Source organism: Nerophis ophidion, linkage group LG08, assembly GCF_033978795.1.
Source record: "Nerophis ophidion isolate RoL-2023_Sa linkage group LG08, RoL_Noph_v1.0, whole genome shotgun sequence".
In the NCBI taxonomy this organism is placed as follows: domain Eukaryota; kingdom Metazoa; phylum Chordata; class Actinopteri; order Syngnathiformes; family Syngnathidae; genus Nerophis; species Nerophis ophidion.
The window spans coordinates 1,480,778-1,501,902 of NC_084618.1; the positions used below are offsets into that span (position 1 = coordinate 1,480,778).

At 35.8% G+C, this 21,125-nt stretch overlaps 1 protein-coding gene and 1 long non-coding RNA gene across 5 annotated transcripts in view; one reads left to right on the forward strand and one right to left on the reverse strand.

Annotated features, from left to right (window-relative positions):
- si:ch73-127m5.1 (neurotrypsin) overlaps positions 1-21,125 on the reverse strand; it is a 60,943-nt gene that overhangs the window by 12,369 nt on the left and 27,449 nt on the right. For all 3 annotated transcript variants that reach the window (XR_009807715.1, XR_009807714.1, XM_061907441.1), the window contains exons 4-11: positions 14,959-15,097; positions 14,708-14,886; positions 6,885-7,032; positions 6,631-6,809; positions 2,893-3,034; positions 2,606-2,826; positions 390-531; positions 74-322 (exon numbers count right to left, since the gene is read on the reverse strand). Coding sequence is in view for 1 of the 3 variants with exons in the window: in XM_061907441.1 (XP_061763425.1) it covers positions 74-322; positions 390-531; positions 2,606-2,826; positions 2,893-3,034; positions 6,631-6,809; positions 6,885-7,032; positions 14,708-14,886; positions 14,959-15,097 (1,399 nt within the window). In the remaining 2 variants the exon portion in view is untranslated. The remainder of the gene's footprint in view (positions 1-73; positions 323-389; positions 532-2,605; positions 2,827-2,892; positions 3,035-6,630; positions 6,810-6,884; positions 7,033-14,707; positions 14,887-14,958; positions 15,098-21,125) is intronic.
- The window catches only part of LOC133557178 (uncharacterized), a 50,845-nt gene continuing 42,993 nt past the window's right edge, over positions 13,274-21,125 (forward strand). For both annotated transcript variants that reach the window (XR_009807717.1, XR_009807716.1), the window contains exons 1-3: positions 13,274-13,337; positions 14,684-15,119; positions 15,182-15,225. This is a non-coding gene — a long non-coding RNA (uncharacterized LOC133557178). The remainder of the gene's footprint in view (positions 13,338-14,683; positions 15,120-15,181; positions 15,226-21,125) is intronic.

The window sequence follows — 21,125 nt, forward strand, 5'->3', positions numbered from 1 at the left end:
GTGAAACTTGGCAAGGGACATGTAAGTAAATAGAAACTTTGATTGTGCAGGTGTACCTAGTGCAATGTCCTACCTGAGCGTACTCCTCCCCCCTTCCCCCTGCAGCTTCCTCAGGCCACAGCTCAGCTCCTGGCGCGGGACTTGAACCGCCGCCGCAACGTCACACCTGACCCCCGCCGCCTGCCTGCGTCTGCAGCCCATGATGCTTTGGCCCAGGGAAGGACACTCGCCCAAGAACTCCTCCTTGCCCGTGCACCTCACCTGGTCCAGGTGCACCGGGCCTTTGCCTTGCCCAAAGCCCCCGGCGGCCACCGCCCCGGCACTGTGAGGACGAGAGCACGTGAAGGCTTGTCCTAAGTTCTACCTGGGCCTGCTGTGCCCACAGTCACCTGTGTCCCAGCTGCCTGCACACCACGGCTGCGTTGAGGTCGTTCCAGCCCGAGTCACAAATGACGCCCCAGTCGCCATGGAGATAGACCTCCACACGCCCCTCCTTCCTGCTGCTGCCCCCCGCCAGACGCACCAGTGGACCTGACACATCATGATGAACACCAGGTGAGTAGTTACAAGACATCCACAGTCACCTGACACATCATGATAAACACCAGGTGAGTAGTTACAAGACATCCACAGTCACCTGACACATCATGATAAACACCAGGTGAGTAGTTACAAGACATCCACAGTCACCTGACACATCATGATAAACACCAGGTGAGTAGTTACAAGACATCCACAGTCACCTGACACATCATGATAAACACCAGGTGAGTAGTTACAAGACATCCACAGTCACCTGACACATCATGATAAACACCAGGTGAGTAGTTACAAGACATCCACAGTCACCTGACACATCATGATAAACACCAGGTGAGTAGTTACAAGACATCCACAGTCACCTGACACATCATGATAAACACCAGGTGAGTAGTTACAAGACATCCACAGTCACCTGACACATCATGATAAACACCAGGTGAGTAGTTACAAGACATCCACAGTCACCTGACACATCATGATAAACACCAGGTGAGTAGTTACAAGACATCCACAGTCACCTGACACATCATGATAAACACCAGGTGAGTAGTTACAAGACATCCACAGTCACCTGACACATCATGATAAACACCAGGTGAGTAGTTACAAGACATCCACAGTCACCTGACACATCATGATAAACACCAGGTGAGTAGTTACAAGACATCCACAGTCACCTGACACACAACACAAACATTATTATTTTTACTAAGATATTCATGCTCTGTTAAGTTGTATCCAATATTTCTAGTTTTTTTCAGTCATTTTGTAATTGTTTTTTAAATCAATTTTAAATATTTTCAGTTTTGCATCATTTATTTACCTACTATACACAGTATTCAAAATATTTTGTCTGTTTATATATGTATATATATATATGTATATATATATATATATATATATATATATATATATATATATATATATATATATATTAAATAAAAATAAAACAAAAATGGCAATTAGAAAATATTTTGAAGGTTAAATAATGTATTTATTAAGAAAACTGTAATTAAATATGTACGTTATGTGTATATATATGTGTATATATATATATTTATATTTACAGTAGTATATTTATATATTTTAGTATATGTCGGATTTTTTCAACTAAATTTTTATTTAATGTGTTGAATATTTAAATTTTTGGTATTCATTCAACAATGTCAGAGATATACTTCTAATATATATATATATATATATATATATATATATATATATATATATATATACATATATATATATATATATATAAATAATTCACACACACACACACACATATATATATATATGTATATATATATATATATATATATATATATATATATATATATATATAAATTATTACCTACAACTTCTATAAACCTATATTATATGTATACACATATATTTAAAAAAAAAACTCTTACGTATTTCACATATTTATCTTTTTTAATCAAAAATGATTTGTTTAATGTTAGAAATTTGTAAATGCCATTTTTGTTTTGTTTTTATTTGATTATGACAGAATGGTATTTATTAATTTAAGTATGTGTGTTAATAATGGTAAATCTGTTATTTTATTTTTTAAATTATATACTTTTTTATGTATTAAAAAATATATCTGTGTATATATATATAAATATATATATATATATATATTTATATATATATATAAAGTAATAAATATATAAAGTAATATATAAATAGTAATTTATCAACAATTACATATATTTACAATAATGTATATTTTATATCATACATACTGTTTATTAATGTAAATATATATATATATTATTACATACATCTTTTATATGTAGTATTTTTTTTTTTTACATATTTTAGTTAGTTCATCAAAAAATATTTATTTAATGTTTGAAATGTTTTATAATTGCCATTTTTGTTCTGCTGATATTTGATTATGACATAATGGTATTTATTAATTGTCCTATGTGTGTTAATAATTGTAAATTTGTTATTTTATTTTTCAAATGGTATAAATTGTAAAAATTCAGTTTTTGATGTCAAATATACAAAAGGTGTATGATTAAAAGGTGTATGTCACGGAGGATGGCCTCCTCACCTGTAGAAAGAGCGATGGCGGGAACCTCGTTGGTGTCGGTGCTGCTGCGTCCTCTGCAGCGCACGCCCACGTCCTCGCCATGGGAGCAGTCGGTGCGACCCCAGATGCCGTGGCGGCAGTCCAGCAACGAGGTCTCTGAGCCGTCGCAGTGGACGTCGTCCAGCAGGATCAGACCCGCACCTTCGCCAAACGTCCCGCCTGACACCACCTCTGCGTGACCCCTGGGGGCGGAGGTCAAGTCCTTTTCTTAGTGCGCCTGGGTCTACGGTCCTGCATCTCCTGCATACCTGTAGCCCAGCTGTCCACACACCACCTGGGCATGCTGCTGGGTCCAGTGGTCATCACACACCGTCCCCCAGTCCCCGCTGTGGAGGACCTCCACTCGGCCTTCCCAGGGACTGTCTCCACCTACCAGGCGCACCACGCCGTCTGAACACATGCAGCACTCCATTTATTCTTACACTACATCCCTTTTTCATTCTATTTTGCTGCTATCACTTTTAGTAGTATTCATATTCTGCTCAGGGGTGTCGAAACTTTTGCCACCAAGGGCCACACACTGAAGAGTCAAAACATGCAGGGGCCATTTTGACATTTTTACATTTTAAAACCAAAACAATATATGGATTTTTTTTTATTTTTACGATCCTGTAATTATATGTGAATATTTTATTTTTCCGTTTTATGCTATCCTTCCATATAAAGTTGGATTTTTTTTTTGTTATGTTTTTTCTCTTTTTGTCAGTGAAAACACGTTGTTTTTTTTATGACAAAATCACAAAATATGCAATATTTCACAAATTTCACGGTGGAATATTTAATGAGAAGTATAGAGACTTAAATAATTCATAACAACATTGTAATATGTATATATATATATATATATATATATATATATATATATATATATACATACATAATAACAATACTAATAATAAAATATACATATATGTATGTATATATGTGTATATATATACACAACAATAACAATAGTAATAATAAAAATATATATATATGTATGTATATATTGTTTATCAACAAAGTATGTATTTAATGTATCCATTTAAACATGTATAATTACACTACATCCATTTTTTTATTCTATTAATGTATTTTTATTTTATTATTTTACTTTTTTATGTCCTTATTCAGATCAGGGGTGTCCTAACTTTTTCCACCAATGGCCGCACACCGAAAAGTCGAAACATGCAGCGGCCATTTTGACATTTTTACATTTTAAAACCAAAAAAATATACTGATATTTTTTTCTTGCACGCTTGGGGCTCCCTTCAAGCTCGGTAAATGTCAAAAATCCTGTGTAGTTATATGTTGATATTTTATTTTTACACTCAATGTTATCCTTCCATATAAAGTTAGATTTTGTTGTTGTTGAAAAACCCTGTTTTTTTATGGCAAAATCACAAAACATGCAAAATTTCCTCTGCCCGTCACAAATTTCAAAGTACAATATTTGATGAGAGGTATTAAGACTTAAATAGGTCAATAATTCATAACAAAATTATTTCGATTCATTATTATTTTTTTAACAATGACAGGTTTTTTTTATTTTAAAAAATACACAAAATGTCTTCAGGATCCAAAAGGGCCCGACTCATAAAAGTGTTTAGAATAAGTCATACATTTTTTTTTTTTAATTACTTCTTATTAACTTAAATTTTTGTTTTGGTTTGTGCTCTTTTTCAAAGAGAACCTTGGCTTTTATATGGCAAAATATGCAACATTTTCCCCAAAACATGTTTCAAAGTGTAATATTTGATGTAAAGTAATTGAATAGGACAATAATTATTGAAAACATTAAAGTCGTTTCATTTATTGTGTTATTAAAGCCAACATTTCAACATCTTATTGTTACAAAACACCTGTTAGCGCTTTTATTCCACTTTTTTGTGGAGTTTTTTTAGATAGTATTTTTTGGAACGGAGGTGTCATCTTTGTTTTCACTGGGGACCACATGGCAGCTATGTTTGGCCCCAGAGGGCCGCATCTAACAGTGAATAATACTACTACACTATTTTTGATGCATTTTATCAGGAGTTTTTTTAACTAAATTGTACAAAAAAAAGGGAAAGTTGCAATAATTTCACCTCAAAATGTAATGTTTATTACTGTAAATGGAAAACCAGTAATGCTATTTTCATGGTAAAAAAAAAAAAATGCCGAATTTTACTGTAAAACTTACATGAGTTTTTTTTACTAATATTAAAAAAATGCAATTTTACAGTAAAATTTTGGCACCTGAGCTGACAGTTGTTGTTTTTTGGGGGGGTTTTCCCGCAAATAAACAACTGTATATTTTTCGGTGTATTACTGTAAATGTCAAAAAGGCACCACAGTTTATTACTGTAAAAATAAAAGTACTGTTTTTTTTTTCATTTAGAGAAAAATGCTGTAAAAACCACCGTAAATTTCATCATTTCCCATCAAATCTTTTGCTACTTTTACATTGCACAATTTGATGGATAACTTGCAATAATAATAATAAAGTCATTATTATTAGTATTTATTTCTATTTAAAAAAATGGCTTGAGTATTTGATCATATATTTTTGCATGATTAGACAATATTTAAGTTAACATAAGTTGCGATTACATGCAGTACATGTATTTTTTCCCTCCCAAAATAAAAAGAAAGAATACATTTAGTAAGAAAAGTTACAGTACTTTATTGCTACATATTATTTACAGGCATTCCAGGGCCAAATAAAATGAAGTGGCGGGCCACATCTGGCCCCCGGGCCTTGAGTTTGACGCGTGTGCTTTAGAAAGTGTTTAAAAGGGATCTGGGGGCCGCACTATGGACACCTGCTGATTTAGATACTTTTATGACTTATTCTTCTCTCGAGGCCGTCGTACATTCCGTGTGTGGGACTTACTTCCATCAACGCAGCTGTTTCTGCTTGCTGATCATTGATTGATGTGCGGAAGATAGAAATAGAAGTTTGACCGTGTGTGTGTTCTGGTATTTCTACCCTTCTTCAGACACCAAGAAGGAAAAGTAGCTTCCATATGAGGAGGTGGGGACATAAATCATGGTCCCAATACGGAAAAGCATTGCATCTAATAGAGAATGTCTCATTGGCACCCCTGGTGGTGACATCTATCAAATTGAGGGTGGTCCCAAAAAGGAGGGATTTTTCAAATTGACTGTGTGTCGCTTTTAAAAGTGCTCCCCCGCTCGTCAACATATGAAATAACAAGTGGGTGTAAGAAATTGAAATGTGCCCCCTTTGGTCAAAATTCGTTAAAAAATAAAAATAGACATGTATATAGAGACATACTGTAATAACTTGAAGTAAATCATGAAGATTGAAAAACAATTACCAACAAAAAATAAATTAACTAAAAGCAGTTTTTTTCCATAATGTGTCGACTTTTTTCTTATAAAATTTGGAACAAATTTTCATATCATTTTTGTTTCTGTAATATTGCAATATTTTCTTGTAAAATTATGACTTTTTCCTTGTAAGATTATTACTTTTTAATGCAAAATGCTGACATTTGTCATGTAAAATTCTGACTTGTATCACAATATTGCCAATTTTTTTTTTGTCTTTCTTATAAAATAGTGACATTTTTGTCATAGTTTGGCGGAGTGAAATTCAGATTATTATTGTTATTAACATGTTGCCAACATTTTACAGTTTTCTTATAAAATTGTGACTTTTGTCAAGTAAAATTACGACTCTTTTAATAAAATTGCCAAAATTCAAAGCTTTTCTTGTAAAATTGCGACTTTTATCATATTATCGCATAAATGTTCCGTTTTTCTTGTAACATTTTGACTTGCGTTGAGTAAAATTAAGACTTTTTATAATACTGCCAAATTATACGTTTTTCTTGTGAAATTCCAACTTATTTTTCAAAACAAGCTTTTTTATATCTGCATAGTATGTATATATTATTAATGTTGTAAATACACATCTTCATATATCTAGAAAGGCTCTCAAGAAGGAGTAACAAATACTTGTGTGTGTGTGTGTGTGTGTGTGTGTGTGCGTGCTGTGCCTGTGTATGGGCTGCAAGAGACGCCGGCGTCCTCCATGTGGTCACAGTTGTGCTGCTCCCAGTCGCCATGGGAACACTGATCCAGGAACAGCTCGTTTCCTGTGCAGCGCACAGCGTCCAGCATAATGGGACCAGCACCCTGACCAAAGTGTGCCCAGGACCAGGCCTTGGCCACACCACTGCCACACACACACACATTTCATTCTATTTCGGCTACATTTCCTTCGGGGAGTATTATGGTGTGTGGTCTCTACCTGTAGCCCAGCTGTCTGCACACCACCTCGGCGTCCCTGTCGTCCCATTGGTCGTCGCACACGGAGCCCCACCTCCCGCTGTGGAAGACCTCCACGCGACCCTCGAAGTCTTCCTCGCCTCCGACCAGTCGCAGTGGAGGTCCGCTTCCTGAGCGGGGCCAAAAGTCACATGTCGCCTTCTTTTTACGTCACTTTTTAGGATCATGACCTTTTTCTCACACATTGAGGCACAAATTAGAGCTGAGAAACAAACAAACATCAAAGGCAACCTACAGCCTGCGACTAAAAACCCGAAAGAAAATGAAGGGTCTTTTATATGATATATGATCTTCAAATAACTTAATACACATTTTCTCTAATTAACCTTGTGTACGTTTACGTCTTCGGTGAACGTTTTTGTGCTAACATGTCTAATCATTTAATATTCGATGAACACTGAGTACATTTTACAGGTGTGAATCTTTGGGCAACTAACGATTTGATCCGATTCCGATTCCTGAGGTGTCTTCAGTGAACGTTTTTTTGCTAACAACAGGTAGCATTTTTTGTAAACAACAAATAAACCTTATTCAAAGAACCTCAGCCTCATCGTTTAATATTCGATGAATGCAGGGTTTATTTTAGAAGTGTGAATCCGTGGTCATCTAACGATTCCATCAGATTCCGATTTCTGGGGTGTTTTCAGTGAATATTTTTGTGCTAACACATGTAGCATTTTGCGTAAATAGCGTATAAACCTTATTCAAAGAAACTTAGCCTAATCGTTTTAATATTTGATGAAAACAGAGTATATTTTAGGGGTGTGAATCTTTGGGCATCTAACGATTCGATCCAATTCCATTTCCTGGGGCTTTTTCAGTTACTGTTTTTGTACCAACACTTTTAGCATTTTTCGTAAACAGCGAATAAACCTTTTTCAAAGAAACTTAGCCTAATCATTTAATATCCAATTAACATAGAGTATATTTTAGGGCTGTGAATCTGTGGCTATCTAACGATTTAGTCCGATTACAATTCCTGGGGTGTCTTCAGTGAACGTTTTTGTGCTAACACATATTGTGTAGCATTTTTCGTAAATTGCGAATAAACCTTATTCAAATAAACTAAGCCTAATTGTTTAATATTCGATGAGCACCAAGTATATTTTAGGGGTGTGAATCTTCAGGCATATAATGTTTCAATCCGATTCCGATTCCTGGGGTGTCTTCAGTTACCGTTTTTGTGTTAACACATATCATGTAGCATTTTTTGTAAATAGCGAAAAACCTTAATTAAATAAACTTAGCCTAATCATTTAATATTTGATGAACAGAGAGTACATTTTAGAGGTGTGAATCTTTGGACATCTAACGATTCAATCCAATTCCGATTCTTGAGGTGTTTTCAGTGAACGTTTTTGTGCTAACACATATCCATCCATCCATTTTTCTACCGCTTCCGCCCGATTGTAGCTAACACATATCATGTAGCATTTTTCGTAAACAGCAAATAAACCCTATTTAAATGAACTTAGCCTAATCGTTTAATATTCGATGAGCACCGAGTACATTTTAGAGGTGTGAATCTTTGTGCATCTAACGATTCGATACGGTTACTAATCCTGGGGTGTCTTCAATTACCATTTTTGTGCTAACACATTTAGCATTTTTTGTAAACAGCGAATAAACTTTATGTAAAGACACTTAGCTGAATCATTTAATATTCGATGAACACAAAGTACATTTTAGAGGTGTGAACCTTTGAACGTCTAATGATTCCATTCGATTCCGATTCCTGGGAAGTCTTCAGTGAACGTTTTTGTGCTAACGCATATCATGTAGCATTTTTCGTAAATTCCGAATAAACCTTACTCAAAGAAACTTAGCCCAATCGTTTAATATTCGATGAACACAGAGTATATTTTATGGGTTTGAATCTTTGGGCATCTAAAGATTCAATCCGATTCCGATTCTTAAGGTGTTTTCAGTGAACGTTTTTGTGCTAACACATATCATGTAGCATTTTTCGTAAACAACGAATAAACCTTATTTAAATAAACTTAGCCTAATCGTTTAATATTCGATGAACACAGAGTATATTTTAGGGGTGTGAGTATTTGGGCATCTAACGATTCGATCCGATTCCGATTCCTGGGGTGTCTTCAGTGAACGTTTTTGCGCTAACACATTTAGCATTTTTTGTACACCGTGGATAAATCTTATTTAAATAAACGTAGGCTAGTCATTTAATATTTGATGAACACAGACTACATTTTAGGGATGTGAATCTTTGGGCACCTAACGATCTGATCCGATTCCGATTTCCTGGGGTGGCAATTCGATTCAGTATAGATTCTTGATTAAATGCAATTCTCGAGTCAAACTGATTCTCGCATTGTATTATTTGGTACAGTAGTTACAACGAAACTTTTTCAAATTAGAAATACTTTTTTTCTGGTAGCATGTAGAGGACCTGAAAATGTATCATTAAAAATTGATTCTTAGAAAAAAATATACAATGGAAATTTATGAATAATTTTAAATTTGGAATGAATAAAAATCATGACTCAAATTGGGATACATTTTTTGCTCACTCCTAGAACATTTTCCTAATTTCCAGTCAACCTAACATGCGTCTTTGTAATGATTTCTCCGATAAACCGAGCATACCTTTTCGTAATCTATGAACACCATTTAGAGTCGAACCTAACAAATGTTCTTTTTCGTACATATACAAATACGATATCGTAAACGTCAAGGAGTGAACCTCATGTACGTTTTCATAATCCCTTTTGTAATCATTTGGACTCCTCAATTACCAAACTTACGATTTATTGAGACGTCAAAATCAACTAGGAGCCAATGTTGCTGTCGCAGTACCTAATTTATGTGTTTTCCCAACAGTCTAAGAGAGTTGAACCAAACCATTGTGTTGTCAAATATACAAATGTTTTTTCGTAAATGTAACGTACATTTTCGTGATCTAACCTAACTTACATTTCCATTAACATCACTATTAATTAACGATTTAACATGGTTTTCTACACCAAAATTCATCTATTTATTAAATTTTTTAAACTTCTTAATCTTTTCCAATTTAACGGAACAATGGTTTTCGTAAACATGCACGTATGTTTTTGTAAACATCCAAATAAAGTTATAGTCCTTCATGATCCTATAGACATGACTTCATTAAACAGCGATGACAGTTTAGCCTTACGCACGTTTGCGTAATTGTTAAAGAAAGTTTAACCGAACATTTTTTTTCGTAAATATGCAGTTGTGTTTACGAAACATCCAAATCAAGTATGAATTCGTAATGATCCTGATAGAAGTAATTTCAATAAACAGCGAAAACAATTTAGCCAATACCCTTTAATACGACTTGCGTGCATGTTTACATATTCCTTGAAGAAAGTTTAACCGAACATTTTTTTTTCGTAAATATGCAGTTGTTTCCGTAACATCCAAATCAAGTAAAAATTCGTAATGATCCTAATAGATGTGATTTTGTTAACACAAAGACAATTCAGCATTTACCCTTTAATGTCACGCACATTTTTGCGTAATTGTTGAAGAAAGTTTAACCGAACTATGGTTTTCATAAATATGCATTTGTGTTTTTGTAAACATCCAAATTAGTCCTCAATTAACCTAAGAGACGTGATTCTGTAAACAGTAAAGACAATTTAGCTGACAACGTGTCTTACGCACATGTTTACGTAGTGGTTGAAGAATTTTTTTACCGTACAATTTTTTTCGTAACTATGCAGTTGTGTTTTTGTAACATCTAAATCAAGTGAAAATTCATAATGATCCTAATAGACGTGATTTCGTTAACAGCAAAGACAATTTAGCCTTCAACGTGTCTTACGCCCATGTTTGCGTAATCGTTGAATTTTTTTTTTACTGAACAATATTTTTCGTAAATATGCAGTTGTGTTTTTGTAACATCCAAATCAAGTGAAAATTCATAATGATCCTAATAGACGTGATTTTGTTAACACAAAGACAATTCAGCCTTTACCCTTTAATGTTATGCACATTTTTGCGTAATTGTTGAAGAAAGTTTAACCGAACTATGGTTTTCATAAATATGCATTTGTGTTTTTGTAAACATCCAAATCAGTCCTCAATTAACCTAAGAGACGTGATTCTGTAAACAGCAAAGACAATTTAGCTGTCAACGTGTCTTACGCACATATTTACGTAGTGATTGAAGAATTTTTTTACCGTACAATTTTTTTCGTAACTATGCAGTTGTGTTTTTGTAACATCTAAATCAAGTGAAAATTCATAATGATCCTAATAGACGTGATTTCGTTAACAGCAAAGACAATTTAGCCTTCAACGTGTCTTACGCACATGTTTGCGTAATCGTTGAATTTTTTTTTTACTGAACAATATTTTTCGTAAATATGCAGTTGTGTTTTTGTAACATCCAAATCAAGTGAAAATTCATAATGATCCTAATAGATGTGATTTTGTTAACACAAAGACAATTCAGCCTTTACCCTTTAATGTTATGCACATTTTTGCGTAATTGTTGAAGAAAGTTTAACCGAACTATGGTTTTCATAAATATGCATTTGTGTTTTTGTAAACATCCAAATCAGTCCTCAATTAACCTAAGAGACGTGATTTCGTAAATAGTAAAGACAATTTAGCTGTCAACGTGTCTTACGCACATATTTACGTAGTGGTTGAAGAATTTTTTTACCGTACAATTTTTTTCGTAACTATGCAGTTGTGTTTTTGTAACATCTAAATCAAGTGAAAATTCATAATGATCCTAATAGACGTGATTTCGTTAGCAGCGAAGACAATTTAGCCTTCAACTTGTCTTACGCACATGTTTGCGTAATCATTGTAGAACTTTTTTTACCGAACAATTTTTTTTTCGTAAATATGCAGTTGTGTTTTTGTAACATCCAAATCAAGTGAAAATTCGTAATGATCCTAACAGACAAAATTTCGTTAACAGCGAAGACGATTTAGCCTTTCGCCTTTAATGTTACTGAAGCAAGTTTTTGCGTAATCGTTGAAGAAAGTTTAACTGAACTATGGTTTTCATAAATATGCATTCTTTGAATGTCCGCCGATTCGATTCAATATCGATTCTTGGGGTCGCGATTCGCTTATAAATCGATTTTTTCGATTCAAAAAGGACATATTTCCGATTGAAAAGGATTGTGTATTCATTCAATACATAGATTTCAGCAGGATCTACCCCAGTCTGCTGACATGCTAGCAGAGTAGTAGATTTAAAAAAAAAAGTTTTTATAATTGTAAAGGACAATGTTTTATCAACTGATTGCAATAATGTAAATTTGTTTGAACTATTAAAGGAAGCAAAACTATGACTTATTTTATCTTTGTGAAAACATTGGACACAGTGTGTTGTCCAGCTTATGAGATGCCATGCAAGTGTAAGCCACTGTGACACTATTGTTCTTTTTGATTATTTTTATAAATGTCTAATGATAATGTCAATGAGGGATTTTTAATCACTGCTATGCTGAAATGATAACTAATATTGATACTGTTGTTGATAATATTCACTACTTTTGTTTTGTTCTGTGTGGTGTTTGTGTCTCCTCTCAATTGTTCTGTTTATTGCAGTTCTGAGTGTTGCTGGCTCAGCTTTGCTTTTGGAATTGGATTGCATTGTTATGGTATTGCTGTGTATCGGTTTGTTGGATTGAAAAAAAAAATAAACAATAAAAATTAAATAAATAAATAAATAAAAAATCGATAAAAAAAAAATGAGAATCCATTCTGAATCGCACAACGTGAGAATCGTGATTCATATTCGAATACCATGAATTGATTAACGTGGACCCCGACTTAAACAAGTTGAACAACTTATTGGGGTGTTACCATTTAGTGGTCAATTGTACGGAATATGTACTGAACTGTGCAATCTACTAATAAAAGTATCAATCAATCAATCAATCAATGAATAGATTTTTTTCCCACACCCCTAATTTGTGTTTTCGTAACCATCCAAATCAGTCCTCAATTACCCTAATAGACGTGATTTCATAAACAGCAACCACAATTTTGCCTTCAATGTGTGTTTGCATAATAGCTGAATCATTTTTTTTACTGCTCAATTTTTTTCGTAAATATGCAGTTGTGTTTTCGTAATATCCAAATCAAGTAAGAATTTGTAATGGTTCTAATAGATGTGGCACTAAGTGATTTACGTGGATTAAAATAGTTGCGCCCCCCATTAAACACTCTTTAATGTCAGAAAACTCAATTTAAATACTGTTTATATACTAATTTTTTATGACGTCAAGGTTTACAATGTATTTCTTTGCAGCATGCGATATTTAGTTAGACCAGCAGAGGGCGCTTGGTGCCTTTGCTATAAGTAGCAGGCGCGGTAGAAGAAGACTGTCAGTATGTGATATGAAACAAAGCAGACGCAACAAGCTCCGGCTGTAACGCAGTTTTAATTGTTTTGCAGGTAAGCTGGTTTGCATATAACACATATAAGCCGTAGCATACTTTATTATGTACATTTTAGAGTAAGAAATGTTAAGCTAAGGTCTGTTTTGTTGATTTTATGAGTTAAAAACGAGTCACATTCAGGGTTGTTTTCTAAGATGGCGGACGTTGGTCCGACGGTAACCACGGTGACGAAGCAAAATAAAGTTAGTTTTAGTTTTCAGAGAAAGTTCACCACTTAAATCCTCAGAGATACTTGAAAATAGGCTGCTAAATGCTATTCATGTTACAAGGAGATGCTAAACGAACTGTTGAGTGTTGCATTGATGATAAGCACAGCAGAAATGTGTCAAAGCTGAACTCCAGTTAGTGTTTGCTAATAAGACAGCAGGTGGAGTCCAAGTCATGATAACATGACTTAAGACAGAAATACAATCCATACATTATCAAACAGTGATTAAAAACATGATTCAAAGCTATATAAAAGAGTAAAAAGGGTTTATATATATATATATATATACACACACACATATACATATACACATATATATATATATACACGTATATATGTGTGTGTGTATATATATATATATATATATATATATGTTTGTCATTCCATGATATGAAAAAAGCAGATGCATGTAGTTATATGTATGTATGTATATATATATATATATATATATGTATGTGTATATATATATATATATACGGTGGCAGAGGGGTTAGTGCGTCTGCCTCACAATACGAAGTTCCTGCAGTCCTGGGTTCAAATCCAGGCTCGGGATCTTTCTGTGTGGAGTTTGCATGTTCTCCCCGTGAATGCGTGGGTTCCCTCCGGGTACTCCGGCTTCCTCCCACTTCCAAAGACATGCACCTGGGGATAGGTTGATTGGCAACACTAAATTGGCCCTAGTGTGTGAATGTGACTGTGAATGTTGTCTGTCTATCTGTGTTGGCCCTGCGATGAGGTGGCGACTTGTCCAGGGTGTACCCTGCCTTCCGCCCGATTGTAGCTGAGATAGGCGCCAGCGCCCCCCGCCACCCCGAAAGGGAATAAGCGGTAAGCGGTAGAAAATGGATATATATATATATATATATATATATATATATATATATCGACGTATCGAGCACTATTCTCTGGATAATCCAATCAAGACATATGTATGTATATATGTATATGTATATATATGTGTATGTATGTATTTATATGTGTATATATGTATCTATATATGTGTGTGTATATATATGTATATATACATACATGTATATATATGTATCTATATATGTGTGTGTATATATATGTATACATACATACATGTATATATATGTATAACATTTTCCTTCACATAGTTGTGTCGGTCGCAGGTGAGTGGGGAAAACGTTGCTGACCTTCAGGAGGCGCGCAGAGCACCGTCGCCTCGTTTCCATGGTTACAGTCTCCCGTGACAAACGTCTTGCTCCTGCACGCGCTCAAGCTCTTCTCGTCGCCACGGCAACCCAGCCGCTCAAAGTGGTAGAGGCCGGAGCCCGAGCCGAACTGGGAGTGCTGCAGCGCCGTGCCGATGTCGCTGTCCGGGAGAAACCCAGACCCGGTGAGAACATCCAATCGCATGGCGTACGCCAGCAGTGGCTCCGCCTACCTCAACCCCAGCTGCCTGCAGATGACGCTGGCGTCTCTGTCGGACCAGTGAGAGTCGCACACCGCCCCCCACTGGCCGTTCAGGTAGACTTCCACCCGGCCGCTGCTGGATGACGAGCCGCCCACCAGCCGAGCCGCGCCTAGAGGACAGAAAACCAGAAGGTAAGTTAGCCTGTTCATTAATCTCTGGAAACATCGTAGAATCTCACAGTATCGTCCCCTAGTGGCCGTAAGCAACATGACTCGGAGAAAAAGGAAGCGACTCCCAGTAAGTGCTATCTATGATCATCTGTGGACATTTTGAAGTGCCACCTCTTTTTCTCTGTCAAAAAAGTTGCAAATCTATCACTTAAAAAAAAAAAAAAAATAACAATTGTGTTTAATCAGGTTTTTTTAGAGCACAGTATACTTTTACAGTATAAAAATACACTTTTTTTTTTAAGTTAGATTTTATTTTATTATAGAACCTCTTAAAGCCCAAGCTGTTTGTTTACATGCTTTTTTAGTTCTCTTTGCAATTGGGGCTTATAGGACCCTAATTAAAATAAAAACTAAGAATCATCTTTTGATATGATGTACTTAGTCCATAAGTACACAAATGTGCACTACATGTTTAATGAAATGCTAATTCTTATTTTCACACTTTTTTTCCCAAATTCCATTGTATGTTATACTCTTATGACACCACCAGATGGCAGCATAGGTGTCCACATAAGTGGCCATAAGACCCCAATTCAGTAGTGTACACAATTTTGGAAATAAGAGCTAAAAGGTGCTGTCCACGCATTTGGCCACTAAGGCCTTTAGAGCAGGGGTCACCAACCTTTTTGAAGCCAAGAGCTACTTCTTGGGTCCTGATTAATGAGAAGGGCTATCAGTTTCATACACACTTAAATAAATTGCCAGAAATAGCCAATTTTATCAATGTACCATTAACTCTGTTATTATTAATTATTAATGAGATTTATCTTTATGGAAACACTGATCATCTTAATGATTTCTCACAATAAATATATATACAAACAGATAAATTTAAAAAAAGGGTATTTCTGTCATTCCGTCGTATGTTTTTTTTTCCTTTTACGGAAGGTTTTTTGTAGAGAATGAATTCTGAATAAAACACTTAATTGAACAGTTTAAAAGAGGAGAAAACACGAAAAAAAAAGAAAATTTAATTTTGAAATATAGTTTATCTTAAATTTCGACAATTCAAAATTCAACCGAAAAAAGAAGACAAAAACTAGCTAATTCGAATACTTTTGAATTTTTTTTTAAATAATTTATGGAACATCATTCGTCATTTTTCCTGATTAAGATTAATTTTAGAATTTTGATGACATCTTTTAAATAGTTTGAAATCCAATCTGCACTTTGTAAGAATATATAAAAAATTGGACCAAGCTATATTTCTAACAAAGACAAATCATTATTTCTTCTAGATTTTCCAGGTAAAAAATTTTAAAAGAAATTCAAAAGACTTTGCCAGAATCATTTTTTTGAATTTTAATCATAAGTTTGAAGAAATATTTAAAATATATTTTTTGTGGAAAAAAACAGAAGCTAAAATGAAGAATTAAATTATTATTTTTTTATTATTCCTTACAATAGAAAAATTTAATTTACTTGAACATTGATTTAAATTGTCAGGAAAGAAGAGGAAGGAATTTAAAAGGTCAAACGGTATATGTGTTTAAAAATCATAAAATAATTTTTAAGGTTTAATTTTTAATTGTCTTTCTGAAAGTTATAAGAAGCAAAGTAAAAAAAATAAATGAATTTCTTTAAACAAGTGAAGACCAAGTCTTTAAAATATTTTCTTGGATTTTCAAATTCTATTCGAGTTTTGTCTCTCTTAGAATTAAAAATGTCGAGCAAAGCGAGACCAGCTTGCTAGTAAATAAATACAATTTAAAAAATAGAGACAGCTCACTGGTAAGTGCTGCTATTTGAGCTATTTTTAGAACAGGCCAGTGGGCGACTCATCTGGTCCTAATAGGTTACCTGATGCCCGCGGGCACCGCTTTTGTGACCCCTGCTTTAGAGGATAATTATTAAATTTTGTTCAATCAAAAAAAGATAAAGTGAAACGCTGCTAGGTATGAAGGTTATTTTTTATATTATCATGAAAGCTTTTTTTTGACACAGATTTTTTGCATTTCTAATTTTGTGAACTTAATTTATTTTTCTTACATCAATTCATGCTGACAATTTCCTTGAATCAAAATTGGTGTTTCAAAATTGAGTCCGCAAAAATGATGAAAATTCAATGAAAATTCAGAAATAGGAAAAGGGACACATAATTATATTTTGGGGGTCATTCTAAAATGTTACATGTTATGAGGCTAAACGTATCCGTGGTTGCATCCCCGCCACCGCCCACAGAGACAAATGGAGTGGATTACTGACAGGAGGGTTTACTTCGCTTATTTTGTTCCACTACTCAAAAAATGAATGAAATGCCCCCGATGCAAAAAAGGGAAACCTCTTGCAGCCTGTTTGGAAGAGACAAACGAACAAAGCAAAAATGTCTATACCGGTACCAGTTTGAGGTACTTTTGTGTGTTAATAAATGTGAATTGTTTTCTGATGATAAAATCAAATGTTTTATTGCAACATTTTAAAATTAGCTGATAATTATACACTTTTTTTAATGTTTAAAAGTTAGGTTTTTTTTGTTTTGTTTTTCACAAACGGAACTTTTAAACACACAATGGAAACATCGTAGAATCTCACGGTAACGACCCCTAGTGGCCGTAAACAACGTAATTCGGAGCAAGTAAAAAAAAAAAAGTTACAGTACTTTATCGATGCATATTATTTCCAGGCATTCGAGGGGCCAAAATAAACGATGTGGCGGGCCACATCTGGGCCCCCAGGCCTTCAGTTTGACACTTGTGCTTTATAGGCTTAAAAGGGAACATTATCACAATTTCAGAAGGGTTAAAACCAATAAAAATCAGTTCCCGGTGGCTTATTTTATTTTTTGAAGTTTTTAAAAAAATTTACCCATCCCGGAATATCCCTGAAAAAAGATTTAAAGTGCCTGATTTTCGCTATCTGCGAAGCCACTGTCCATTTCCCTGTGACGTCTCATAGCGATGCCAATACAAACAAATGGTGGATAGCACAGCAAGATATAGCGACATTAGCTCGGATTCAGAATCGGATTTCAGCGGTTTAAGCGATTCAACAGATACGCATGTATTGAAACGGATGGTTGGCAATGGAGGCAGATAGCGAAAACGAAATTGAAGAAGAAACTGAAGCTATTGAGCGAATAGCTATTGACGCTATTCGGCCATGTTTGCCTTAGCATCGCTGGTAAAATGTGCAAAACAATGATCGGAAGTTTCGCATCTTGTGACACTCGATCAACTTAAATCCGTCGATTGGTAAGTGTTTGTTTGGCATTAAATGTGGGTGGAAGGAAACGCTGGTTGCAAATACAGCTACAAATATACATACAGCTAGCCTAAATAGCATGTTAGCATCGATTAGCTGGCAGTCATGCCGCAACCAAATATGTCTGATTAGCACATAAGTCAACAACATCAACAAAACTCACCTTTGTGATTTCGTTGACTTTATCGTTGGGAAGGCATCTGCTTTGAGTGTCGCAGGATATCCAGACATTTTTGCCATCTCTGTGCCATGTCTGTCGTAGCATCGCCGGTAAAAACCAAACGAGGGACTTTCGCATCTCTTGACACTGGAGCAACTTAAATCCGTCGATTGGTAAGTGTTTATTTGGCATTAAATGTGGGTGGAGGGAAAGGCTGGATGCAAATATAGCTACAAATGAGGCATATTGATGCAATATGTACATACAGCTAGCCTAAATAGCATGTTAGCATCGATTAGCATGCCGTGCTAATCGATGCACATTCTACGTAAATCAACTTGAATCCCTCCCTGTTTGTGTTGTTACACCCTCTGACAACACACCGACGAGGCATGATGTCTCCAAGGTACCGGAAAACAGTCGAAAAAACGGAAAATAACAGCTGATTTGACTTGCTGCGTGTAATGTGGTGGAGAAAATGGCGTTGACTACGTAGGTGACGTCACGTTCTGACGTCATCGCTCCGAGAGCGATAAATAGAAAGGCGTTTGATTCGCCAAAATTCACTCATTTAGAATTCGGAAATCGGTTGAAAAAATATATGGTCTTTTTCTGCAACATCAAGGTATATATCGACGCTTACATAGGTCTGCTGATAATGTTCCCCTTCAATAGAGAGAATCTCATTACTGCCATTGTCAGCTGACTTTTATTAACATGTATTTACGATTTAGAATGCATTTAAAAAAAAAAAGAAAAATGTGTTCTTGTCTCACATGATGTGAATAATAGACAAAAAAAAAATAGCAGTTCCCAGTCGGCCTTCATCAAAATCGTGTTTGTTTCGAATATTACTTTTTATATATTTTTTATGTGGATTGTAGAGCAAAGAAAAAGTAAAGAACTGCTTTGTAAACAGCAATTAAGTTGTTAATTGCCTAATTCAACCACTTGAGGGCAGCAGACACGCTTCATCCTCTCCTAGTCACATTTGAAAGATGCACTACATGGTCAAAAGTATTTGGCCACCCATCCAAATGATGAGAAACAGGTGTCCTAAACACTTGGCCTGGTGTATCAAATCAAGCACTTAGGCATGGAGACTGTTTCTACAAACATTTGTGAACGAATGGGCCTCTCTCAGTGATTAACATCGTTGAACCGTCACAGGATGCCTGCACCTGTGCATCAAATCCAGTCGTGACATTTCCTCCCTCCTAAATATTCCAAAGTCGACTATCTGCTTTATTGTAAGAAAATGGAAGATTTTGGGAAGAACAGCAACTCAGCCACCAAGTGGTAGGCCACGTAAACTGACAATATGAGGTTGTTATTCAGGGTTTGGACTTTGCCCCTTAGTTCCAGGATACCAAAATATTTTGGACAAGTCCATGCTCCCAATCGGTAGGTTGTGAGTTCAAACCCCGGACCAAGTCATACCAAAGACTATAAAAATGGAACCCATTACCTCCCTGCTTGGCACTCGGCATCGAAGGTTGGAATTAGGGGGTTAAATCACCAAAATTGATTCCCGGGTGTGGCCACCGCTGCTGCTCACTGCTCTCTTCACCTCCCAGGGGGTGAACAAGGGGATGGGTCAAATGCAGAGGACAAGTTTCACCACACCGTGTGTGTGTGTGTGTGTGTGTGTGTGTGTGTGTGTGTGTGTGTGTGTGTGTGTGTGTGAGACAATCATTGATACTTTAACTTTAACTTAATAATATTACTGTGCATCAGTGCACAAAGCAAGGTCCATAAAGAGATGAATGACAGAGTCTGGTGTGGATGAACTTGACTGGCCTGCACAGAGTCCTGACCCGAACCCAATAGAATACCTTTGGAATGAATTAGAACGGAGACTGAGAGCCAGGCCTTCTCCATCAACATCAGTGTGTGACCTCACCAATGCGCTTTTGGAAGAATGGTGGAAAATTCCTATATGAACATACTTTGCAACCTTGTGGACAGCCTTCCCAGAAGAGTTGAAGCTGTAATATCTGCAAAAGGTGGAGCGACATCATACACTATATTGCCAAAAGTATTTGGCCACCTGCCTTGACTCACATATGAACTTGAAGTGTCATCCCATTCCTAACCCACAGTGTTCAATATGACGTCAGTCCACCTTTTGCAGCTATTACAGCTGGGAAGGCTGTCCACAAGGTTAAAAAGTGTGTTTATAGCAATTTTCCACCATTCTTCCAAAACCGCATTGGTTAGGTCACACACTGATGTTGGTCGGGAAGGCTTGGCTCTCAGTCTCCGGTCTAATTCATCCCAAAGGTGTTCTATCGGGTTCAGGTCAGGACTCTGTGCAGGCCAGTCAAGTTCATCCACACCAGACTCTGTCATCCACGTCTTTATGGACCTTGCTCTGTGCATTGGTCCACAGTCATGTTGGAAGAGGAAGGGGCCCCGCTACAAACTGTTCCCATAAGGCTGGGAGAATGGATTGTCCAAAATGTTTTGGTATCCCGGAGTATTGAAAGTTCCGTTCACTGGAAATGAGGGGCCAAGCTCAACTCCTGAAAAAACAACCCCACACCATAATTCCCCCTCCACCAAATTTCCCACTCTGCACAATGCAGTCTGAAATGTAGCGTTCT